Source organism: Maniola hyperantus, chromosome 15 (assembly GCF_902806685.2).
Source record: "Maniola hyperantus chromosome 15, iAphHyp1.2, whole genome shotgun sequence".
NCBI classification, from domain to species: Eukaryota; Metazoa; Arthropoda; class Insecta; order Lepidoptera; family Nymphalidae; genus Maniola; species Maniola hyperantus.
This window is the reverse complement of record NC_048550.1, coordinates 9,254,783-9,282,290: the sequence shown is the minus strand read 5'-3', so window position 1 is coordinate 9,282,290 and position 27,508 is coordinate 9,254,783. Positions and strand designations below refer to the sequence as shown.

The window sequence follows — 27,508 nt, the reverse complement described above, 5'->3', positions numbered from 1 at the left end:
GGTTTTGGCCTGGTTTCGTGCAATAATTTTTAATGGTACTTACAATAATTTCTCTGATTTGTCGATATTGAAATCAATTGAAATAAGTAGCGGACAATGAAAATTTGCTGTTAAACTTCTACAATAAAAACACAAACAACAAATATGAAGCCCTTAATAGATTTCGATGAGTGCCTGAGAGACTCCCCAAAATTCAGGTAAGGAAGTAACTATTGAAAGTTTATTGTAAATAGAAAGTGAAAATCGGTACGTGTTTTGTTTAGCAATTTAGCAAGTGATAAATTGTGTGATATGTGCTTGTAGGGAGCAGCTGGAAACCGAAGAAGCTAGCATTGAAGCTTTGGAGCAGAAACTTGACAAAGTTTTGAAGACATGTTCTGTTATGATAGAGTCAGGAAAAACTTACATGAGTCATAGAAGGTAAGTTTTTTTTGTTAATCATACTTATCGTTCGTCCATAAATAATATTGTGTGGTTTTCTTTACAGAATTATTCAAAAATGTGTAAAATATACAATTTTGCTACGAGTAGGTTTTTTGTCAAAATCAAAATATCCTACTCCTAGCAAAATCCCATTATTATGCGTTTTTTTATTAATGTGAAAATCATTCGGTACTACTATTCAAGACAAGTTAGTAACGATTGTACTTAACTACAATAATCTTTATAAAATCAGTAGCATATTAATAAGAGTAGCTCTGCTTTTCATTGGTAAAAAAATCACAAATAATGAACAGGAAAAGTTTTTCATTCATGCCTTCTTGACTCACCTATCTCAAATCCTAATTAGGATACTTAAATTTAAAGTAGCATAAAAAGAGGAAAAAGTACATCCTGAATTGAAGCTCCTCCTCTTTGGAAGTTGGTTGAAAAGTAGTGAATAGACATCTTCTAGGTAAGTGCGCTCCATCATCACTTGCCACCAGCTGTGAAACCTGCATCAATCATTATTACAATCACAATTGTTGTGATTGGCTGAATTTATGCTATACCTGTTGCAACAATGCATTGTAGCCAATAAGTGAATGAGCATAAAACCTATCAGAGGTGATTGGGATCGTGACATTGTAGCTGTATTTCTACCACAATCGAAGGGCAGGTATGATGGCAGCCCAGGGCTACTCTATGAATTAAAAAAAAACCAGCCAAGTGGGAGTCAGGCAGGGTTCCGTACTAAAGTCGTGTTTTTTCGACATTTTGCACAATAATTCAAAAACTATGATGCATAAAAATAAACAAAAATATGTTTTAGAATGCACAGGTAAAGCCCTTTCATATGATACCCCACTTGATATAGTTATCTTACTTGAATATTGAAAATACTAATTATTAGTTCATGACCACAATTAAATTTTTTTTGTGTGATCTAACCCTAAATTCACGGTTTTCAGATTTTCCCCCTAAAGCCAGCTATAAGACCCACCTACCTGCCAAATTTCATGATTCTAGGTCAACGGGAAGTACCCTGTAGGTTTCTTGACAGACAGACAGACAACAAAGTGATCCTATAAGGGTTCCGTTTTTCCTTTTGAGGTACGGAACCCTAAAAAGTGATGTAATTTTCACATTAATGATTATTATTTGTGTAGCACCTTCACAAACGCACTTTGGGACATGAGCAGCAACTTCACAGAGGATTCCACAGTGCTGTCCGCATTAAACCGCATGATTCATTCGCTGCAGGAGATGACCAAGTTCCATTCCATATTGCTGGACCAAGCATCCCGGACTATACTCAAGAATCTCACTGCTTTCATCAAAGTGTATGTATTTTTTTATACTTTACCTCTTACGCTCACTTAAATATAGGTTTTAAGAGTAATAGAAGGTATTGATTGACCCCTACATCCAATCTTACAAACTTTAACTATTTATATTAATCTTAGTATTAATTGTGTACATTTTTAGGTTTTTTATGTATAGTCTGTGACAAGTCGAGATGGCAATGGGGGTATGAAGCGGAGGGATGCCCTGCACACCCGCACGTCACCCGCGCTCGCGCGCACCGGGTTAGCGGCTATGCGGGGCGTTCCCTCCCTGATTTCAATCTTGACCTGTCTCATACTATAGTAATGTGATATTCAATGTTTAACAAATTACTTTGTATATTTAAGTTACACACAATTTTTCACATAATGCAAAGACTAGCTTTGCATAATATTTCAACTACAATAATATATCAGGCAGTTACTCCTTAGACAAAACTTACCCTTACATTTTTTTCATTTAAATATTTCGGTAGGATTGTACGCGACAGGTTGAAATGACAATCAGCCCCCGCATTACCCGGTGCGGACGAGCGGGGGTGGCGTGTGGGTGTGCGGGGTGTCCCCCTCATACCTCGATTGCCATTTCACCCTGTTGCGTACTATAGGTATTTGACACTTGATGCAACTTGAACTTGAAACTTGCAACTTAGGTATGTAAGTTTATCACAATTCACAATATTCTTATACATACTCACTACATTCCATTTTGCATTGTCAAGTATAAATTGCAGGATATGTGTATCATGCTATAAATCTACCTGTCATCTTAAATAAACTTTGTATCGTAATTCTAGGGAGACCAGTTTAAATTTAGATTTCATTACACAAGACCAACAGAATGCTTGTTTATATTATAGTGCATTCACTGAACTAATAAAATTCAGTCTTTCACACCAAGGGTATATGTGTATTGTGTCCGCACATGTTAGGATTGAAATATTATGTTGATTACACAATCCATACTAATATTATAAATGCGAAAGTGAGTCTGTCTGTCTGTCTAATGGTACAGGGTCCATCTATTCAACCGATTTTGACGAAATTTGGTAAAAAGATAGCTTGCATCCCGGGGAAGGACATAGGCTACTTTTTATCTCGGAAAATCAAAGAGTTCTCACGGGATTTTAAAACCTAACTTCACGCGGACGAAGTCGCGGGCTTCATCTAGTATCAGTACCCTTATTATAAATGCGAAAGTGTGTTTGTTTGTTGGTTTGTTGGTTTGTCCTTCAATCACGTCGCAACGGTGCAACGGATTGACGTGATTTTTTGCACGGGTATAGATAAAGACCTGGAGAGTGACATAGGCTACTTTTTATCCCGGAAAATCAAAGAGTTCCCACGGGATTTTTAAAAAACCTACCACGCAATAAGTCGCGGGCATCAGATAGTGAGTATATAATTTTTTGCTTGTGATATTTTCCTGCCCCGTAAAGCGTACGATGATTCATGCTCGGAACTATAGTACGCGATCGAGATGGCAATCGGGGTATGAGAAGGCACAACCCCACTGGGTTAACGCGGGGGCTATGCGGGCGGTCATCTCGACCTGTCGCGTACTATAGTTAAGCGCTTGGATGTATGCCTGAAGTAGAAATAGAAGTGTTTGGAAGCATGAATATGTGTAGATCTACCCTAACACCGTTACTAGCATTGTTTAATCAACATAAACAAGAACCTTGAAGTATGCTCAATGTGTAACCATTCCACAATCTTTTTGTATAGTCATTTTTTGCTGTGCACTACCTACCTAAAAGAAGTATTACCATGTTAAATCCATTAGTATATGGGCTCTTGTTAAAAAACCGGCCAAGTGCGAGTCGGACTCGCGCACCGATGGTTTTGTACTACAGAAGTAAAACGGTAAGAATCACTTTTGTTAATAAAACCGCAAAGCTAGTTATGATTGAAATATGTTGGTTACAGAATATGAGTGTTAGAATTTTTAGGGCTCCGTACCCGAAGCGTGCCAACGGGACCCTATTACCAAGACTCCGCTGTCCGTCCGTCCGTGCGTCCACCCGTCTCTGTCAGCGGGCTGTATCTCGTAGTTGAAATTTTCACAGAACATGTATTTCGCTAGTTATAGCGGCAATAGAAATACGCCGTTGTACAAATTCTAGTTATGCAAATACTAAAAATTTCAAAATGTTCACATTAAAAAAAATTAAAAGTGTTAAATTAAAAACTACGGAACCTTCGTGTGTGAGTCTGACTCGCTCGCACTTGACCGATTTTTATAACTAAGAACATTATCAGCAAAATGTCCAATGTAAAATTAATACGTTGAGTCACACCCACTGATAAATTGATAATGGTTAAGTTCAAACAACTGTTTACGCCTTGTTGACACAATGTAACTGCGTGTATTTTTTACAGAGACATCAAAGGTGTGAAAGAGAGCAAACATCACTTTGATAAAATCTCAAATGATCTGGACATAGCTTTAAATAGAAATTCTCAGGTAAAGAAACATTTAAACACAATAAATAGGTGTTCTAATGACGTACGCAAAAAGGAGAAACGAAACATTATTTTATATCCAAAGCCGAGTTAGATAATATTTAAAGTGAAAATTGGAACATTGGGTGTTATAACAGTTCATCTGTTTCCTAAACGAAAACGGCATAGTTTGTTTGTAAACCACGGACTTAGACTAGCTAGATACTCCCTTCGGCGGTGTTCCCATTAGATTACAACATGGGGCTATTGAAGGGGCGGACCAACAAAGTCCTAAAAAGCCGGCAACGCATTAGTGGTCCCTCTGGTACTACAAATGTTCATGGGCGGCGGTAATCACTTAACATCAGGTCACCCATCTGCTCGCCATTTTTATTTAAAAAAGCCAAATTTGAGTATTTTATATTCATATCTATAGTTCGAGTCGGGTTATGCCCTAGTTGAGGAATGACAGAAGAATGTAAATAAAGTTATTCCAAATTGTGGCCACGCCTGGACATACAGCTTGCGGTATCTAGCTATTCCAAGCAGGCCCATCTTTCCCACTGGGCACTCTGGGCACGTGCCCAGAGCCCACGATAGATAGGGGCCCACTGGTCCCAGCCAGATCACCGAACTATAACCAACCAACCGATATTTTATTAGCGAAAACATATTAATTTCGATTAAATCAAAGGTCAAAAGGGCCCACTCAAACAGAGGACCAAAGAGATAGGTAATTATAGTCAAGACTGACTTATATTCGATCTTTCTTGTTTACCCCCGACCCACTACTCTCTCAAGGTCATAGGGGCCCAATTATTCTAATGTGCCCAGGGCCTTCAATAGGTTAAAGATGGCCCTGATTCCAAGTCTGTGGTGTAAATAACCACTAGTGATTGGGGAGACAAGAGTGAAGAATGAACCCGTGCACGCAGGTGTCTCGCCACAAGGCGATGGACGCGGAGGAGGCGGTGAACCTGCTGCTGGCCACGCGCTCGTGCTTCCGCCACACGGCGCTCGACCATGTGCACAAGATCACCATGCTGCAGGCGCGCAAGCGACACGAAGTTTTGGCCACCGTGAGTTATATCCATACAATACAAATCTTTATTTGCATAACCTGTGTAGCATAGTACGCGACAGGTCGGGATGTCGATCGGGGAGGGAACGCCCCGCACATAAGCACAGCCCCCGTGCTAAGCCGGTGACAAGTCACGTGCGGGTGTGCCGGGCGTCCCCCCGCCTCATACCCCGATTGTCAAACTGTCGCGACTTTATCGTTGAACTCGAGGACCCAACTCCTCAACCCTGATGCTGTAAGTGTAAGGAATTGCATTCGTAAATCGTGGTCCCACGGGATTTTTAAAGCATCAAGCGTTTGAATGTTTTTACGAAATTTTGTAATTTTTGTCCTGGAAAATCAAAGTTCCCACGGGATTTTTAAAAACCTAAATCCACGTGGGCGAAGCCGCGGGCATCAGCTGGTTAGTAATAAACTATTAATAAAATACTTAGTATATTTTAATCCAATGACTGCGCTGTCAAAGATCATGTTAAGTAGTATGTAAGAAGTTACAATATACCTACAGGTGGTATGTTACGCAAACAGCTGCACATATTATATGAATTAGACGGAAATGCGTGACTCAGTAGCAAAACAATGAACATAATTGCCCACACGACGATCTCGCAGAGTAAAATATGTATTGTTTGTTGCTTATGCTGTGATAGCCTAGTGATTAGGACCAACCAACTGAGGGAAAACTAGCGCGCCTAATTTTTACGATGCTGTACTGTGCTCTGCTGACTCGCACTTGGCCGGTTTTTTTAGTATAGATACTTAGCTGTAACTTGGTAAATCGTTGTATTAGGTATTTATGTATTTGGTCTCCATAACACATTCATTACACAATGGTTCACAAGGAAAATGACAATAGACTTGACAAATTTCATAATACGTTGTAGTTTAGAGAAAACATAAAAGTAGTGTTTAGGCCTCTTAATTAGCTTTAAGTATTTACTTGCTGAAAATCCTCAATCGTTGTAAGACCAACGCTAATTGGGTTAGTTTAGGGATGATTTATGCCAACACGTGGCGGGTGCGTGCCGTTTCCGTGCACGGACGCCCGCGCCACACGGTTACTGAACACACGGCATGAACTGCTTCTTATAAAAAATGTTCGTGATGCTTTGAATCCGTGCCTCGTCCGCGCCTTGTACGTAGCACGGCTCGTATACCCGCAACGTGTTGGAAACACAAAAAGATGCTAACCCATCACGGACGCCACACGGTAAAACATAAACTGCTGCATATAAAATGTTCGTGATGTTTTGAATCCGTTCGTCCGCGCCCGCCACGTGTTAGCATAAGTCATCCCTAATGCTTGAAAATTCATGATTCGTTTACCTAGTTTAGTCAAATATCGCATTGGTGGAGTTTGCCTCGATACAGCGGTGTCGAAATGTTTGTGAACAAATGTTAGGTATTCACCGTTAAGAAAGAGCACAGAAAGTTTTTGCCAAAGACGTGCACTTTCAGTGTTTCTTTTTTGTTTTTCGGGGCAAGGAACTGGAACTAGAACGGCTTTAATACATTTTATAGACAGGTCGTAAGAGCTAGTAAAATATCAAGCTTTTATCGATAATGGAAATAGAAAGACGTTTTATTGAAATAAACTTTTACTAGTGCTTTTGAACCTTCACTGAATTTACCACTGTTTTCTCAATTTGCCTAACATGAAATTCAAACTGACAGAAATCATCATAATACGCGCTACAGAATAGTCAAAAATGTTAGTGTGCTATTTTGATGTCATTTTTGATTTTAGCAAGTAAGTTAGTTTAGGTTTCCAATTATTTTACTTGTTCCCAAACCTGTTGGAAGGTTAAGAACTATGGAAACTTCTCAGGCGCAGATATGGCAGACTGATCGTGGTCGTCATTTCAGCTGGTTCCTGGGGCTTGCTTTTTTTTCAGATACATCCCTTGACTGCAATTTCACCTGGTGGTAAGTGATAATGCAGTCTAAAATGGAAGCGGGCTAACCTGGAAGGGTTATGGCAGTTTTTGTTGTTGTTTTGTTTTTGTTAAACCCATGCCCCTTTGGTCTTACCACACCTCTTCTTCGGCATCTTACCAGAACGCTAAATCGCTTGGCGGCACGGCTTTGCCGGTAGGGTGGTAAGGTTGACAATGTATGTATGTATGTATATACTTTATTGCACCACAAAAACACAAATGACAGGTTACAGAAAGAAATCTTAAAAAGTAGGTACAAAAAGGCGGTCTTATCGCTAAATAGCGATCTCTTCCAGACAACCTTAACACCCTTACAACCTTGACAATCTATCACCACTCCTTCCCGACGCGGCTCTTCTTGCACACTCGTGTAATGGGATTTCCATTCAGCGCGATCTGGCCTTTGACTTCCCCTTGCATCACTGGTCGCTATCGTCCGTTTTCAATATTTAATCTATCTGTAATCTGGAGATATGAACTTAGCTATGTTATATTTTGTGAAAAAATTATGGTGTTTTTGACAAAATAAGTATAACAACGTTACTAAGTAATTCATCTACGGATTACTGATAGATTGAAAACGGGCGTGTATGAACAAACCTTCACGCCTGTATTCGTAACTGAAATTAAGTATGCGAGCTTGAACTATGGAGGATAGCGCTGCTTGATGTCGAGTTCTTCAAGAATGGAATCTTATATTTTTACAACTTTGATCCGTCGCACCATCTATCTAAATATATAAAAGGAAAAGGTGACTGACTGACTGACTGATCTATCAACGTACAGCTCAAACTACTGGACGGATCGGGCTGAAATTTGGCATACAGATAGCTATTATGACGTAGGAATCCGCTAAGAAAGGATTTTTGAAAATTCAACCCCTAAGGGGGTGAAATAGGGGTTTGAAATTTGTGTAGTCCACGCGGACGAAATCGCGAGCATAAGCTAGTAACAATATTTTGAAAGAGGCTTTGCCGTTATCAGTTCATTGTTATATCATAGATAGGTACGATAAACTAATAGTTATAGTAGCACTGTAACAATAGTAACAATAAGTGTAATATCAAAAGTACCTATTACACTATCAATATTATCACGCGATACGCGATATCCAGACTATTGAGAAAATATTGATGGTATTGACAGTATCGCATTGTGCCTGGATTTTCATATTTCCTATAACAGAATCACGATTACGGTATTGATAGTGCAACACCCACCAAAGAATATAGTATCTATCTATCAAAGATTAGTCATTGATTACAGCGAATCGAAGCTCGATAGATTTCGTGACAGGCCAATCGCAAGGTTGCCCAAGTGACTAATTCGCAATCTGATTACGGCATCTTGAGGCGACAGTGGTTCAGGTGGATCGTGTTTGTGTACAAAATATATGCTGCGAAAAATATAATTAAATGTGTCTAACTTGAAAATATTTTCAATGGATTGTACGGTTTGATTAGCGGCGGCATAAATTAAAGGTAATAGTAATCTTTATTTTATCTTCTCGGTAGGAAAGGCATTCCGAAACAGTGGTAGATGATGCATCCGACGATTCAAAAGTACTTGTGAAAGTTTACTTGACTAAAAAAGTATTTTCATTTTTGTTTAATTTATAAAGCCCATGAAGTTGTCTTTAATTTTAATTATATACATATATTATTTATATGGTATTTCAATTCTTCATATAAATTATCTTTAAAGAGTATGGTGATTTTCTTTAAATTAAAATGTTTATAGTCATAAACTAACTTATATTATTATTATACGATAGCTAGGTATAATTGTGAAGTTCTACTGCGTAATTGAAAACGAAATTACCTACTATATTTAGAAGAAGTTATTATACAAATTCATTATACAAAAGATTAATTAAATAAAGAAATTAGCAATTTGCTTTAGATTAGTTAAGATGACATCGTTTTATCATACCCCATACCTTATTACGAATTTAGGTATAGTTACTCTGACTGCAAGTATAGTCCACAACAGGTCGAGATGGCAATCGGGGTAACCCGCGCTCGCCCGCACCGGGTTAGCGGGGCTGTGTGGGCGCGCAGGGCGTTTCCTCTCCGGACTACTATAAAAGTTGAATAATTTAGGCAATAGTGTAAAACACTGTCAGCCATTTAGAAGCGTTTCCATTACACTAAGTAAAGGTCGGCAGGCAATACTAATACTAACTTAATTAGTTAAGTTAAAGTTTGCGTGTACTACAGAATTAGTATCGATGACATACATAGAGAAAAGAAATAAGCTATGATTTCATTCGCGATTCCAAGAGTTTTAAAGATATAAGTATTTATTGAGATTATTTGTTTTATATTAAGATTATTTGTTATAGTTCCTGTCGTATTTGCAAGCGTGCTGCACCTATCATCATCAGGGTGCGGATCTGTCTGAGGATTTGGAGCCCTTTCTCAAGTCGACGGCTGACGAGGTAAACTATAGAACTTACTTGACTTAGATAAGATAAAATACACCTTTATTGAAAATTTCTCAATTTTTCCAACTTATGTATCTAAAGTAGTATTTACAATAAACTTGTTTCTTATATTATATAAAGACATCGATAATAAATATTAATAACGCTGAATTATTGTCTTGCTTTCTAGTAAAGGTTCTTCCATCTTTCACGGTCGTAGATTTTCTCTCCCTGTCTTTGCCCATAGATCGTCTTCGAAATAGTCTACCCCTTCTTCTCTTTTCCTCTGTCGGATACCAATCTGTTACATGTTTGGCTCAATTGGTTTCTTATTTCGTATAAGATGGCCCTCATCCATTTTAGTTTTTTAATGGTGTAAGTTACGTCTGTGATTTCGTTTTTTTGCTTAATACATTTATTGATCCTTGACTGATTTGTCTGTAAAAATCCTTCAACTTGTCATACAAGGATAAGTAGCAGGCAAGAGATCTGACTGCAGAGAAATAAAGTATCTTAAAAAGGTGCCCCAGAGATTTGAGAAGATCACAAGATCTTTCAAGAAAATGTTTAAATTTGACAAAACTGTTTTGTTTATTTTTATTTTTTTCATTTTTCATTTTCATTGCTCGAAGATACCGCCTACTCCCTGCCGGCTCAATGAACGCAGAATATTGGTGGCAAGAGCCTTTTTGTTCGTACCTACGATTGCGTACGATAGTTTTCAAACTTAACTAAAAATATATATTCCAATCTGAAAAATAACGCTTTCCGGTTATAATTTTATTAAGGTTTACTTCATATATGTTAATTTACATGATCAGGGAATCACTGAAGAATAAGTGAACGGAATAGCTCAAAGTAGGTACGATGCCTAAAACGACATAGGAACGAAAGTATTTTGCAATTATAATACGCAACTACATTTCCCAAGTCGCATTAGGCTTCCGCAACCTTTAAGGCTTTAGGGGTCATCTAATACGCAATTATAATAATAAATAAAGAGGCTACGTACGTGACGGACCAAAACCAATTAAAACGTGATCTCATGCAAACAAGTATTCGCTTTTATACATAACATAAGATTATGGAGTTACTGTATTGTTATGGTGTATTAAAAAGTTATATACTTAATATACATTTATACTATGTATCAATAAATGGATATGATATTTTCTAATTTGGCACTGGTTAAATGACTGTTTACCTCTTTTAGTTTAGATCGTTCCACGTTAGATTTTTAATAATTATTTTTTTATTTTTATCGTGATGTACTAATTAAACGTGATTTAGATTTTATATTATTTTGATAATGGTAGTTTTGAATCATTTAAATAGTAGGTGATATTTTGTGAAGGTTTTAAAAACCACTTAATACAAATTTTTGAAGATTTCACACTTATAACAAAATTTGTGAGACGTAATAGATTATGTTATCTGCCAATCTAGCTTATATTTTATTACTTACCCAAAAAAAATTACGGAACCGATATTTATTGTTGCATGAATATTGTAGGTATCTCTTGTATTTGTAAAAGAAACAAACATACCTATTTTATGTATTTTTCTCCAATTGAAATTACGCAAGAGATACTAAGGCCATCGTGACGAGAGAAAGAATGTATAATGCATTCATTTTGAGAACGCACCCGTCATAAGATTTGCTCTATGTGTCTATTGTCATGTCAAAAGTACGATTTTAGTCGTTAATCTAAGAGCAACCCCCGTTCCCACTTGTCGTTGGTCGTTTATCGCTTGGTGTTCCAGTGGCAGTACATTTTGACACAAAATCGGTTTCCGACAAGTGGGAATAGCTTCTGCCTCTGGAACATCCGATTTAAATCTGGGCCCTTTGGAACGGGGGTAACCGTACTTTTGATGTGATAGGAGACACATAGAGTAAATATTGCGAGTGCATTCTCAAAATGTATGCATTTTAAACATACTCTTCATTCTTTCTCTCGTCTCATTGGTCTTACTTTACTTGTTAGTCATTATGCATCCAGATATCGTTACTTATAACCAATTAAGAAAGTATTAGACGCTAAGCAATTTAATGCCAGCTATTGACTAACGAGCACATTGCAGATTGCAACAATGCGTAACGATACAAAGCTACTCGATAAAGAGATGGAGAATCGACACTCGATAGTCAACAGTAAGGACACTGTTCTGCCGAGCTGTAAACCCGTTGCGTCCGAAGGCGACACCAAAGAGGGACTTCTGAGCACACCTTGCCTGAAAAACATGCCCCGGATGCAGGGGTACCTGTTCAAACGGACATCCAACGCTTTCAAAACTTGGAACAGGCGATGGTTCTATCTCTATGACAACCGGCTTGTGTATAGGTGAGTTTATTTACTTTTTTCAGACTATACCACAAATGCTAAAATGTGCATTAAATATTTAACATCATCGCGCGTTTTTTTATCAATTCTATAAACGTCAACAAATTTTCATGAAATATTTAATAACCGGAGGGTGTTTTAGTATGCGGTAATTTCTTTACTTTTCAGCATTGACTTATATATTACTTCGTATGGACAGGGTTATTGAACAAACAAAATGGCAGCGACTCAGTGGTGCTTTAGCACCAATGCCACCTCAGTGACGTCTGGATTTCAAACGGGTCGTTCATTAGTATCGCTGATTTATTTGGTTCCTAAACCGTGAAAAATTTTGTTCCCTTGACCATATCTTGTCATTTATATCGATGCTTTTAAGATCCAGGAATGTTTTTTCTTACAAGCCTACGTCTTCAAGGCTCGAAACAGATTGTTTTTATTATTTATATACTCGTATGTCTAGTCAGCAGTGTTAGTTTTTCCGGGATAAAAAGTAGTAGTATGTCCGTCTCCGGGATGCAAGTTATCTCTGTACTAAATAGATGGTGTTCGCAACTTTGTAAAGGTGGATTTAGGTTTTTTTTTAAATACTGTGGGAACTTTGATTTTTCGGGACTCGGGACAAAAAGTAGACTGAGATTCAATCTCTGGGCCATGAAAAGCTATCACATAGACAGATAGACACACTTATAATATTAGTACGGATTAGTTAAGTTTAGTTAGTGGTTAAAACATCCGCATCCTATTCGGAAGGTATGGGGTTCGATCCCGGGCACGCACCTCTAACATTTCGAAGTCTCTAGTTTTTCTTAGTTTATTGTATACCGCGTGAATTATGTTAATTCGCGAGACCCTGACCTCTAGCGCCGTCCCACTTAGCCAGCCTCCCAGCTCAAGCGTGACGAGCGCACATACTGTAAACAAACAGTACCAGCACACCGATATACGAGACTATAGTCTCACAAATAGTTGCATCTGGCACACGTTATGAAGACGTTAATAGTTATTTATGCAACTGTTGAATAAAGAGGGGCATTAAAACACGAAAGTCGGTTTATCGGTATAGTATGACTTGAGTGTTTTAATACCTAATTATCAACAGTTGCATACAGGACTTTATCTACACCCATGCTTTAAATCCTCTATAAAAGATTCTGAAACAGTTAGCTTATTGCCAACATTAAAACACCCAAAATCTTAATAACCATTAAAGCATCCAAACGAGTGTTATAATGAAATTCAGTACAACATTATAACACTCGTTTGGATGCTTTAATGGTTATTAAGATATTGGGTGTTTTAATGTTGGCAATAAGCTAACTGTTTCAGAATCTTTTATAGAGGATTTAAAGCATGGGTGTAGATAAATGATTAAAATTGATATTTTTGCATCTGTAACGCTTATAACTTAACTCATGATCAACCCATAGCCCGCTTACTACCGAGCACGGATCTCCTCTTAGTATGAGTAGGATTAAGCAAGTGATATTTTAATTACTTAAAAACGCACGTAACTGCGAAAAGTTAGAGGTGCGTGCCCGGGATTAAACCCCCGACCTCCGATTAGGAGGCTGACATCCTAACTACTTGGCTATCACAGTTTCACTAGGCTATCACAGCTTCCGTAAACGCTATAATAATTTTTAATCGTAAAAGCTATTTGTTATTAAATTAATAATTCCCAGTACCTACTCGAATTATTTATGTGCATTTAGAAACTTCAAAGCAAATTATTCTGTCCTTGTCATAATTACTTGTATTTAAAATTTCTGTTTCTTGTAAAGTCAATTGTGACGCCAATTACGATAGAAAACGGTTTTTTAGGGTTCCGTACCTCAAAAGAAAAAAGGAACCCTTATAGAATCATTTCGTTGTCTGTCAAGAGACACATCAAGATGGCGCGAGTTTTTATTTAAACTGGTTTGAGATTATAAGTATTTATAATGGTTTGAGATTTCTTATACGATGGTGCGTTGCGGTCCCTTTGTGTGCGAATGTATGTAATTATTAGGTTAATTTTTGAAAAATATTAAATTTACATTACTCTTACGTGAAGGGAAATCCACTTATGGGCATGGCACTTATTTACTTTCATACAATATACATATCTTACACCCGGCTTTACTCACGTGTTTAGTCGACGCGCGACGTCAGCCCTACTAGTTTCGAACCCATCCGGGGTTCTTTTTTCACAGGGACTCAGTTCAGACAACATCATACAATCTATATGGTATTAGGTGCTATATATGGTGCTGTTATATATGGTAACTAACTTATACTCGTGACTACGTCCGCATGGACTACACAAATTTCACACCCCTATTTCACCACCTTAGGGGTTGAATTTTCAAAAATCCTTTCTTAGCTTTTTGCCTACGTCATAATAGCTATCTGCATGCCAAATTTCAGCCCGATCCGTCCAGTAGTTTGAGCTGTGCGTTGATAGAGCAGTCAGTCAGTCAGTCAGTCACCTTTTCCTTTTACGTATTTAGATAAATAATACAATTGTTCAGAACGTTGTTCCAATGATTGAAATGTTAAACATCTGTGTCTCGTTTTAGGAAACGGACCGGCGAGCTCAATGTGACAGTGATGGAAGAAGATTTGAGGTTATGTACAGTCAAACCGGTGCTCGATGGCGAGAGACGATTCTGCTTTGAGGTCCTCTCACCTTCCAAGTAAGTTACAAAATACAATCTCTTCACGCGGGTTCATATTAGAATAGAATAGAATATATTTTTATTCAACTGGACTTATTACAAGTGCTTTTAAATCGTTAATTTACTTTACTTTTATTATTTCAACGTCATTCAGTATGCTAAAGAATTTTCATTTTCAAGATTTGCTAACATCGCCGCGCCGTTGCAAGGCGGCAATCAGTCGTTGGCATGGCATCTGCGGTGGCTTCCATAGTGCCTCAGCATAATCAGTACCCTTATTATAAATGCGAAAGTGTGTTTGTTTGTTGGTTTTTCCTTCAATCACGTCGCAACGGTGCAACAGATTGACGTGATTTTTGCATGGGTATAGACAAAGACCTATAGAGTGACATAGGCTACTTTTTATCTCTGAAAATCAAAGATTTCCCACGGGATTTTTAAAAAACATAATTCCACACGGACGAAGTCGCGGGCATCAGCTAGTGTTTAATATTTTTGTGAATAAAAGTTAAAAGATAAAAAGATATTAGCGACCCCAATTCAACGATTTGCTACTGAAATAAAGTAAGCAGCGTGTCGTTTCCAGTACAATATATCCAATTAGCGTCCAGCATGAATGTTTATTAAAGGTGAATGGAGTGCTTCTAATACCTTATTGAAGCAAATAACTACTTATCGCTATCCCACTTCGAATAAAAAATTAGAGCGATAGGTCGGACACCAGTGGTGTCTGACATCGCACTTTACTTCGTGGGCTATCAGTCAGGTACAGAAAGCTTAAAACTTTATTCTTTGTTAGGCCCTAATTTTTGCTCATTCTCGAACATGTCTCCTCGATATTGTGCTCGATATCACTTATCCAAGCTCTTTTTTCTCAAGATTTAAAACTCTAAAAAAGTTAACCGCCCAAAGTCCTATTCTTAACAGACTTAAAAATTCAAAAAGAAGGAGGTTCTCAGGTCGACCTATATGTAGTACCTAATACTCAACGTCTGCGATTTCACTGCGGTTTTTTATCGCGTTAAATATTGAACAGTCCATCGTACTATCGGTCTCCAGAAGCCACATGCTACAAGCGGACTCGGAGGAGATGCTGAGTGCGTGGGTGGCGGCGCTGCAGCGCGGCATCCGCTGCGCCATCCAGCAGGGCCAGAGCCGCGACAACCCCGACTCGCAGATGGTGCTCGTGCCGGACCACGCCAGCTCCTCCGCCGACCGGCTCAACGTCACCCCGGCTATGAAGAAGATAAGGTAATGTGTGATGATGACAGTGTCAGCGCGGCATCCGCTGCGCCATCCAGCAGGGACAGAGCCGCGACAACTCCTACTTATAGTACATTACTGCCCAGACCGGAAAAAAGCACTTGCCTGCCGAATAATATATTTCTTACGTCGTGCGCCCCACGATTTTCGTTTTAAATCTTACAACTATTCTCATAGCGAACTTTATATTTTATACTTTTCAGTCCGTTTTAAAAATGTGTTAAGTACTTAAGTATTTAAAAAAAAACTTTTTAAAAATATATAATGAAGTAATATCCGAGCAAGTAGGAGAAAAAATATTACTGTCCTTCGGGATGAAAAACATCAACAATACAACTTACTGCAGAGGATTACTTTTATAGACATTTCGGCTTTGTAGAACGTTGTCTCTGTCACTCATACCTATATGACGTTTTATCGGTATCAATGGCAGAGACAATGCTCTACAAATCCGCTATTTCTTTCTAAAGGTCGATGTACATCATTTTCTGCCGCGTACCTACTGTAGCTGCTTGAATATTTTTTTTTCAGAATATGGGAACAGTTACTGAGCATACCCGGAAATAATTACTGCTGTGACTGCGGCAGCCCCAATCCACGCTGGGCCAGTATTAACCTCGGAATCACATTGTGTATAGGTATATCATCTACTTTATACTATTCATGATTTTTTTGTCTCTTGTTTCTTTTGGCACTTTTTAGGATTCTGTACCTAAATGGTGCTTAAAGGATCCTATTACTAAGCCCCCGCTATCCGCCTGTCCGTCCGTCCGTCAGTCTGTCTGTCAGCGGGCTCTCTCACCTCTCGTGAACCGTAATAATTAGTAAGTTGAAATTTTCACAGTATCTATATTTATATTGCTGCTATAACTACAAATAATGTATATTTCAAAATGAATGCCATACAATTTAAAAAAACCGGCCAAGTGCGAGTCAGGCTCGCTCACCGAGGGTTCCGTAGTACAGTCGCATTTTTTCGACATTTTTCACGATAAATCAAAAACTATGATTCATAAAAATAAATAAAAATCTGTTTTAAAATCCACAGGTGAAGCCCTTTCATATGATACCCCACTTGATACAGTTATCTTAGTTCAAAAATTGAAAATACTAATTATTAGTTTATGACCACAATTTAATTTTTTTTGTGTGATGTGACCACAAATTCACAGTTTTCAGATTTTTCCCCTAAAGCCAGCTATAAGATCTACCTATCTTTCAAATTTCATGATTCTAGGTCAACGGGAAGTACCCTGTAGGTTTCTTGACAGACATCAGACAGACAGACAACAAAGTGATCCTATAAGGGTTCCGTAAAGCAAAAAGTGTTATTTTTGTACGATGGTACCCTTCCATGGAACGAATGTGGGAGTCCCTTCGTGTGGGAGTCCGACTCGAACTTGGTCCATTTTTATATCGATCTTTGCAGTCTTGTACAGTTTTGTGGCAATATTTTTGTTTCAGAATGTTCGGGCATACATCGCTCTCTAGGCGTTCACGTTAGTAAAGTAAGATCACTTACTTTAGATGATTGGGAACCAGACATTATTAAGGCAAGTTTGACTTTAGACCATGACAAACATTTTTAGCCAATTTTTTGTCATTACTCATCATCATCATGATCAACCCATCGACGGCTCCTGCTGGGCGATTGCCTAAAACCTGCATCAATCATTATTACAACCTCAATTGTTCTGATTGGCTGAATTTGTGCGATTCCTGTTGCAACAATGCATTGTGGCCAATAGTGAGCGAGCATTAACCAATCAGAGATGATTGCGATCCTGACATTGTAGCTGTCAAACAACCGCGGTAGGGCCACGGGTCTCCTCTCACAGAGTTTGTCGACGCACGGGTCTCCTCTCTCAGAGATGAGTTTTGGCCATAGTCTACCACGCTGGCCATGTGCAGATTGGTTGACTTCACACACCTTTGAGAACATTATGGAGAACTCTCAGGCATGCAGGTTTCCTCACAATGTTTTCCTTCACCGTTAAAGTGAGTATAAATAAAAGTAAAAAAAAAAAAAATTTTACTATTACTTAAAACGCACATAACTCCGAAAAGTTAGAGGTGCGTGCCCGGGATCGAACCCACGACCTCAGATTAGAAGGCGGACGTCCTAACCACTAGGCTATCACAGCTTATGAACTTTTACACTTGTTTTTTTTGGCTAATTATTTTACACTATTTTGTACAGGTAATGGCAGAATTAGGGAATAAAATAGTGAATTTAATATACGAGGCTAATACAGACGGGACCACGATCAAAAGGGCCACTCCAGACTGTGACACGTAAGTTTTTTTTTTGGAAACAAGCAGCAATACATTTTACATAATTTTAATCTTAGACTAGGATTCAGCTTGATCCGTCCAGTGGTTTGAGCTGTGCGTTGATAGATCAGTCAGTCAGTCAGCTTTTCTTTTTAAATCCATACTAATATTATAAATGCGAAAGTGTGTTTGTCTGTCTGTCTGTCTGTCTGCTAGCTTTTCACGGCTCAACCGTTCAACCGATTTTGACGAAATTTGGTACAGAGGTAGCTTGCAACCCGGGGAAGGACATAGGCTACTTTTTATCCCGGAAAAGTTCGCACAGGATTTTTAAAAACATAAATCCACGCGTACGAAGTCGCGGGCATCAGCTAGTATAAAATATATTAGAAATTGTTGTTCAAAAGTACTTTTTTTTTGACAAAACAAATTTATTGAAAAAGTCCGGCCACGTCTTTGCACATTACACAGACTCGACGCTGACTCAACTCGCAGTAAAGCATGGAAATGTGAGCTTTATGTCTTGTCACTTACGATGGAATTTCAAAATTAAAGTGTACGTGGTCTACGCGTTGTACACTTCTTTCAAGTGAATACTTACTGAGAACTTCACCGTAAGAATCTCAATATAAAGCTCACATTTCCATGCTTTACCATAACGTAGCAATAATGTTATGGCGGCAGTGGCGTGCGCGAGGCGTGGGTGCGCGCCAAGTACGTGCAGCTGGCGTTCGTGCGCAACATCGTGCGCTGCGCCGCGGCCGACTCGCTGCAAGACTCGCCGCTCAGGAACGGCAGGCGCTGGTCCGTGCGACGCGCGAGGCGGAGGTACCACCACCACCATACCACAGTAGATCTCGACGGTGAATGACGCCGCGACGACCTGTCATCATAGGGCACTAACTATAGTACGCGACAGGTCGAGATGGCAATCGGGGAAGGAACGACCCGCATAGCCCTCGCGCTAACCCGGTGCGGGCGAGCGTGGGTGACGTGCTGCTGTGCGGGGCGTCCCCCCGCCTCATACCCCGATTGCTATCTCGACCTGTGGCGTACTATACATAGGCCAGTTCGGCGGAGTGATTACGTATCTCGCGACAGGCGTAAATCTCGCGAACGCGCTGTCAAACGTCCGAATAGAGAGAGACAGCAATAGCCACAAAGCAAAATAAGAAGAAGAAGAGAGACAGCAAATAAACTGTTGCGTTGCTGTCGCTACTGCAATGTTTTACGTAATCACCCGCCAGTCGCTCCTTCATCCCGCACTTACCCGCACGATTGCTCTGTCTACACGGCTTCGTCGAACCCTGTATATAATGTCATATCTTTACTCGGTGAATATACCACATCGCCGATACTTCATACAAGCGAACTGATTTCCCGGTAGAGCAATCACTCATAGACGATGCGAAAAAATTGTCACATTATCTAGCAATTATCATTGATTATGATTGGTCGTCTCTGTCCATCTTACTCTTATTTGTATATATTATATTTGTACGGCTAAAGGTCGATGTACTGCCGCGTACTGTAAATTGATTTGGTTAAATGTAATGCTGTCACTTTTTGGCAGGAGGCATATAAATGTGCCAAAAAGTGACAGCATTAATTTTTTTAATTAAATCTGATTAATCAGTATGGCGCAAGTGGATTTAGTATATTTCGAGCATTGTTTTGTTTACAACTGACTTGGCGATTTACAGATTTATTCCCAGTTTGTTCCAATAATGTTGAATGTATTTTTATATATTGCTTATTTCAGAGTTCGAGCTCCACCTTCAGTACCGGAAACTATTAAAGATGAAAAAAGTGATGCAAATAGCAACACCAGTGGTACGACTTTATTCGTATATAAGACAAGATACATCTAAAATCTATATTTATAAAAGGAAAAGCTGACTGACTGATTCATCTATCAACGTACAACTTAAACTACTGGTGGTATCTATTATGACGTAGACATCCGCTAAGAAAGGATTATTGAAAATTCGACCCTTAAGGGGGTACAATACGGATTTGAAATTTGTGTAGTCAATCATCCTAGTCCAAGTCACCCTTGAGAACAACCCTAGTCAAAGAACCCTTGTAGGATCACTTTGTTGTCTGTCTGTGGCAATTAAAATGTGTTCATGAACAAATAATTAGTACTTTCAACTTTCAAAGTAAGATTAATATACCAAGTGGTGTTTCATATGAAAGGGTTTTACCAGTACATTCTAAAACAGATTTGTATTTATTTTTATACATAATAGTTTTTGATTTATCGTGCAAAATGTCTAAAAATACAACTATAGTAAGGAACCTCGGTGCGCGAGTCGGACTCGTTCTTGGCCGGTTCTTGTTTCTATTTATACACAATTTAAACTTGAGTAACCGATTTTATAACATTTTCAGTATCGGAAAGCTCCAGCAAGTCGGAAGGCAGCCCGGTGCTACTGATCGGCACAGAGCTGGCCAGCGAGCGCGCCGTCGATCTCAGCCTGCCTTCCGACCATGACTCCACTGAAGGGGAAGAAGACGATCTGGGTTACTATTGAAACGCATTTTACATAGTGTAAGGGCTTCAGCGACTGAACTATCGGTCGTAGTAAGTATTCGGTTGGCGTGACACACTGTCGGACGGGGCAGCGCCGTGCGTTTAGTTCAGCGATTTGCGCGACGAAAAATTACGTACGGCGCGGCGGTACGTCGTCGTCAGCCGGTGTCGCCACTTTTTGTGCAGTTGCGTGGAATTAGGTTTTTTAAAAATCCCGTTGGAACTCTTTGATTTTCCGGGAAAAAAATTGCCTATGTCACTCTCCAGGTCTTTATTTATACCCATGCAAAAAATCACGTCAATCCGTTGCACTGTTGCGACGTGATTGAAGGACAAACCAACAAACACACTTTCGCATTTATAATAAGGGTACTTATTGACTATTATAGAGGGCTTAGAAGAAGAAATACCCGCGCTGAACTTTCGGTCGCGTAATGTGTCGCTTGCTATGCAAAATACATTGTATGCGTTCTAGCCGAAGCCCAACGGAAGGTACGGCGCTACGCCGAAAGCATCAGAAATTCAATAGATGTGTCATAGGTAACTTAAGCAAATGTAACGCTACACTTAAGGGAGAAACACACGAGTGGTTAAATGACCGGCTGGTCAAACAGCCTGCGATGCGTGTGACGGTGAAGTTAACCATAGATGCAATGCACACCGGAAGAGCCGAGATGCGCCGTCTTTCTTGAAAACAAAGACAAAACAGTCTCAAATTAACACATTGATGGACAGTAACGTCCACGGACGTTCAGATAGTAAATAATGATACGACAGAACGCCTGTAGACGTCATAGTTATTACTCGTGTCACGGCAGTACGTCTGAGGGCGCTTGATTTTCAATACTTTTACAAGGAAGAACATGTTGTAGTGTCACCGCAAAAGTAATGCGGCTTTCCTACTGTCATCGTACATAGTTCTACAACATGTCAAGTTACACACACATTGACAGAATTCCGGTACCCCTCTCCCCGCACAGTACGCTCGTGGGCGTCGTGTTTTCATACATTTAGTCACGTAGTGCGCGTCGGCGGGAGGATTAGTGTCACCTCATACTTTCGCGCGCAAATAACGGTTCGAGTGGTAAGTTATCAACGTATTTTTGTGTTTTTATTTATCGAAACATTCAAATTCAATTCATGTAACTTACGTATAAGGTAATTGTGCTTCTAATATTAGTAGTTGCTTGTTTTGAATGCAGTTTTTTGGTATTGAAACAATAATGAATTTATCTACAGATGGCGCCTGGAGATCCGTACGAAAGGGAACAAAAACGGTTGTTAGAATTGTTCAATGAAGTTGAAACTCCGGAATCTAGTGAAGATCCATATGCTGATGATGGGGAATACGGGTCCGACAAGGACTACTATCCTTCAGGCGACGCCTATATGCGTTCTGTCACTCAACAACATTGTACATACAACCGCATTGCCACTACGCCCATAGGCAATGTATGAGAATAAGAAGTGTCATTTAGGAAGAAATTCTTAACTTGTACTGTCCACCAACGTGTTAAGCTTTATTTACTTTGGCATAACGGCGTGTACACCCAATTACTGGCAAACCGGCATGCATTTAGCTGAAAATACAATCTAACAACGCACAGTTCAAACTATGGACGGATCGGGCTGAAATTTGGCATGCAGAATGCAGATAGCTATTATCACATATCGTTAAAAAAGTATTTTTGAAAATTCAACCCCTAAGGGTCGAGTTGAGTTGGTTTGAAAGTTGTATAGACCACGCGGACGAAGTTGCGCAAATAAGCGCAAATATTTAATATGATACCTCACTGACAGGCGCGTGCGACATGTCGACGCTGTCAGCGGGTGCGGTGCTGCACCGGGCCGCGCGTGCGCACAACGTGTGCGTGATGCGCGCCGCACTGGCCGCCGGCGCGGACCCCAGCGAGCCCGCTGCCGACAAGCGCACAGCTCTGCACGCGGCCGTGCTTAGCGTACGTAAAAATATAAGACCTTTTGAAGAACTCTTGTAGCTGAGTGGGGCGCCCATTACCACTTCAGCTCCACAACTCTTTGAGCTGAGTGAGGTGCCCATTACCACTTCAGCTCCACAACTCTTTGAGCTGAGTGAGGTGCCCATTACCACTTCAGCTCCACAACTCTTTGAGCTGAGTGAGGTGCCCATTACCACTTCAGCTCCAAAACTTTTTGAGCTAAGTGATGCGCCAATTACCACTTCAGCTCCACCTCCACAACTCTTTGAGCTGAGTGAGGCGCCCATTTCCACTTCAGCTCCACAACTCTTTGAGCTAAGTGATGCGCCTATTACCACTTCAGCTCCACAACTCTTCATGCTAAGTGGGGCGCCCATTACCACTTCAACTTTACAACTCTTCGAGCTATATTGAGCGCCCCTTACCACGTCTTAAGCTCCATAACTCTTCAAGCTATGTGGGGCGCCCATTACCCTTTCAGGTCCACAAGTCTTAGAGCTATGTGGAGCGCCCATTACTACTTCAGCTTCACAACTCTTCGAGCCATAGCTCGAAATGTAATGGGCGCTCCACATATGGAGCGCCCATTACTACTTGGGCTCCAAACTCTTCGAGCTATGGGGGGCGCCATTACCCCTTCGGGTCCACAACTCTTTATTTTTCATTTGACAACATAAGCAAATAAGTCACTGGAATAAGCTAGTGGATATATAAAATAAAACCCACATAGCCTAATGCACAAGACTTCAGCTAATTTAAAAATACGAATATATAATAATTTACGATGTTACAGGGATCTGTGATGGCGTGTTCGTTCCTCCTGTTGAACGGCAGCAAACTGAATGCTCAAGACGACGACGGCATGACTCCTCTGCACCTCGCCACTGAGGCTGGCCACACTGGCCAGGTAAGCCAAAACTAATCTATACACACGTACACGCAAAACAATGATTTTTTTCTTATAATGCTCGTAAAGTTCTTCTTTATGCCCAGTGTACCTAAGCGGACTAAAACTGCTTTTTATGCTCTTGGGCATAAAAGTGTTGTATGGAAATTTCTATAGCGCCTAGGCTCCTATGCTCTCCTGGTACTTTATTCATGTAAGCTACAGGTGGTGTCAGGTCAAAAGGTGTCCGACCTTGAACTTGCACAGTGGGTGATACATCGGTCTGCATATTTGGCGTCTTGTTAAAAGGCTTCTGATATTGCACCTGCGCAGTGGGCGATTATGGTGGGGGATTACGTGGGCACACGTATCACCAGCGGTGAAGTTTGAAAGTGAGCTCATCTACAGGGGCTCGATATCAGTAAAATGACAGCTACAGTGTGACCACTGCAATCACCTCTCACTGGCCGGCATCGCAATTGGCTAAAATCTATGTCGCAGCAAAAATACTATCAATTTAGCCAATCACAATACAATTTCGATTGTAATAGATTGATGCCGGTTTTCCGGAATCGAACTATAGGTCCTGTCGTGTATCACTGTTTCATTTCCTCGCTATCTAAGTGAAAAGTAGATTATTTTCGGCACTAAAACCCTTTCATATAACTCCCGTAAATTGCTAATGCGCGTGGCCGCCATTTTAGTGACGTCAGCACTAGACTGAAGTTTCAAGCTGATGGTATATTTTTATTTCGGCCGACGTCAAAATGACATAATTTCGATGTTAATGAGACATGGTTCCAGCGCAATAGCAATTTGCGGGACTTATACTCGATTCTACAGCATTTTGTTTTAACAGGTATGTCTGCTGCTTCGATATCGAGCGGACCAAACCCTCGTGGATAACGAAGGACGGACGCCGCTTGACATTGCCGTCGGGCACGCTAACGCCGATATTGTTACTTTGTGAGTATATTATCAACGTAAATACTAGTGTTTCAATATTAGTTGTGTATAGAACACGGTTTAATTTACAGCTGGTTTCTTGGCGGTATATTCAAGAACCCATCCTTAGGTTCAGTGTACATTGCAGCAGGGTCTAAGAAAAGTGACGCGTTTACGGTATTTGACAACTAGTCAAATCACTTTTTATCAAACGTCAAAACGCGCGCTTCGTATGCGATATTCTATGAAATACCGGTGTGTGACGTCACAATCATTTGACGTGCTTTTTTTAGTTTAATCGATAATTTAAAATGGTTATTACACATAAAACCAACAAAGGACGTGGATTTTACTTATTTTGGAAGACCCTCTATTTAATAATCACTGAGAAATAATTTATTTTTGATGCAGTCAAATACCCAATTGTGAAAGTGTACCTACAATATAATTCCGTGATCATGTGTGGACTGTAGTTCTTTGTAGATGATATTAATTAATGGTAGATTAGGTATAACATGTGTCACAGGAGTGTCAGTCGTGATACTAATGCGTCTCGCACGTTTTGTCCAAGTTTTTAGGTTTACAATTTGTGCGCAAATCTCATACAGTAAAAAACACCTTTTATAGATTGAGATTAACGAAGCTGAATGAAGAGATGCGCGAGAGCGAGATGTCGTCCAACGATGACACGTACAACGAAGTGTTCCGCGACTACACGCAGCTGGCGCACTCGCACCCCGAGCGACTCGTGCGCGCTAGGCATAACAACAACGAAGGTATTTATATGTTGAGATTAACGAAGCTGAGCGAGGAGATGTATTGTCAGAGTACGATTTACGCTCTCATTTATAGAACCGCTTTTGAATGAAAGATAATCGCCATCCCCATCCACAAAACCGATAATCTTACTACCCTTCATGTATCTGCCATTTGCAAAACGATATCCGTTACAACCCCGTTACTTGCACAAGCTGAGACGTGCCGACAAGCGATTTAGCGTTCCCATAGGATGCCGTGTAGAAACCGATAAGGGGTTTAATAAAAAACTGCCATATCTTTCCCAAGTTAGCCTGCTTCCACCTTAGACTGCATCACCACTTACCACCAGGTGATATCACAGTCAATGGCTAAATTGTAATGGAATTTGAAAAAAAATCTATTTCAGGCGAACAAACTAGTGAATGACGAATGGAGAAAAGGTTTCGGCGACTTCAGCTGTGGTGGCGAGACGAATGATAGACTTTGGTGATGAACAACTTACCGTGGTGATGAATTGATGATACGCCTCGAGTGTAATTGTTCAATATTCCCATCATTTTAATATAACAAATAAAGTTTACCGTTGCGAATTTTTAATTTTCATTTTATAAATTAAAAATAACCAGCTAGCTATAAGTCCCGCAAATTGCTAATGCGCGTGGCCGCCATTTTTATAAATTATAATTGTAATATATAATTTTTAGAAAATATTTTTAAATGTTTAATGTATGTTTAGGCTATAACATATAAAATCCTATTCGAAAATTCACTGTGAAATTGATCTCTTTATACATTTTTTTGAGGCTTCAAAATTATCAAAATTAAAAAGTTGCCAAATTCCTTAATAATGAAGACTCATTTACCATATCTTCAGACACGAAATAATATATATCAATCTTAATAGTGATAATGTTGTAATTAAGCCATATTGTAAGCCGTGATGTGATGTGCTTTTATATTGTATTAATACCAAAGATTATAGAAATATACAGGCTTAGCTAAGTAACCATATAAAGGTGCCTTTTCACCAAGGATCTAGATGCGAAGGCATGTACTTTTCCTTATGAGCCAAGCTACAAAATAAAGCAATGCTATTGTTAAGTTTTACATATCTCTCGCTATTATATTATATTGTCGGTCATCATTGGTGGCAGTGTCCTGGCAAGTAACTCCCGCAGTTTCTTGCAGTAGTCAGCTTTTTGACCGGTGTGAACACTCGCAGCAAGTCAATACAGTTCACGACAGTTAGGGAACTTCTAACAAAACTTCGAGGCTTCCACGTCACTGGCAAGCGTCAAATGTTAGTACATTTGACGCAGTAAGCGCTATTTTTCTTTTATTTTACGTCACTATAGCCTAATATTTAATATATTCATCGATTCAGGATCGAACCGAGAGTTCTCTCACTCTAGTTCACTCTAAAGTCGACCTCTGCAAGTTTTGCGTACTAAACACTTGCCAAAATTGATATTGACACGCCAGTGACGGCCACTTCTGCTGTAGGGTGATTTCGTAAAACCTGCATCAATCATTATTACAATCTCAATTGTTGTGATTGGCTGAATTTGTGCGATTCTTGTTGCAACAATGCATTGTAGCCACAAGAATCGCACTCGAATCGCAATCGAATTATAATGAGCGAGCGTCAACCAATCAGAGGTGATTGCGATCGTGACATTGTAGCTGTCATTCTATCGGGAGATTACACATGAATGCTGAAAACATTACACTCCTTTTTTTGGGCAGTCGTGTGATAACCAAATACTGTAAATCCCAAAATCATTCCAAACAAATCTCATTTTCAATAATTGTTATGAATTTATTGTAAGTAAATTCCTAGAACCTTTGATATATTTAAAACATATAATCGAATCTCATTGTAATATAGTGGCTAATATTTTTTATATTCTTTTTTTTTAAATTTGTATGTTTGAAGCGTTTTTTTTAATATATTTTGCCTTTTTCCGCTTGCCTGTTGTTAATGTGCATTTTTATACCAACTTATTCCATTAATAGAATGAATTTCACTTAAGTGATTTTTTTTGGATTTGTAACTAAACAGACAAAAATAATGATTATTATTATGAACTAGAGTGTTCGGTTACTTGATAATGAAATCTGATATAATCATAAGGGTGTTTGTACAATTCGTATTCGTTTTAGTAAAAATACGATTTGAAGCCCGTCATACAAAATGTATGTGAGCTAAGCGCTTGTACACTCATTCGAGT

At 39.4% G+C, this 27,508-nt stretch overlaps 1 protein-coding gene across 1 annotated transcript; it reads left to right on the top strand.

The window, feature by feature from the left end:
• On the top strand, positions 1-25,942 carry CenB1A (Centaurin beta 1A). Its single transcript, XM_034976227.2, has 20 exons — positions 1-197; positions 304-420; positions 1,590-1,763; positions 4,149-4,233; positions 5,147-5,290; positions 9,574-9,669; positions 11,740-11,999; positions 14,558-14,674; positions 15,716-15,907; positions 16,451-16,557; positions 17,384-17,472; positions 18,120-18,214; positions 18,878-19,021; positions 19,956-20,026; positions 20,588-20,719; positions 22,530-22,687; positions 23,481-23,594; positions 24,433-24,539; positions 25,146-25,294; positions 25,684-25,942. Exons 1-20 carry the CDS (start codon positions 145-147, stop codon positions 25,701-25,703), a joined length of 2,424 nt encoding a protein of 807 aa, XP_034832118.1. The 5' UTR covers positions 1-144; the 3' UTR covers positions 25,704-25,942.
• The last annotated feature ends 1,566 nt before the right edge of the window (positions 25,943-27,508 follow it).

Coding starts and splice junctions, on each gene's coding strand:
- CenB1A (XM_034976227.2), top strand. CDS start 145: ATGAAGCCCTTAATAGATTTCGATGAGTGCCTGAGAGACTCCCCAAAA. Junction 20,720..22,529: donor AGGGGAAGAAGACGATCTGG/GTTACTATTGAA, acceptor CCTCACTGACAG/GCGCGTGCGACATGTCGACG. Junction 23,595..24,432: donor AGGCTGGCCACACTGGCCAG/GTAAGCCAAAAC, acceptor TTGTTTTAACAG/GTATGTCTGCTGCTTCGATA.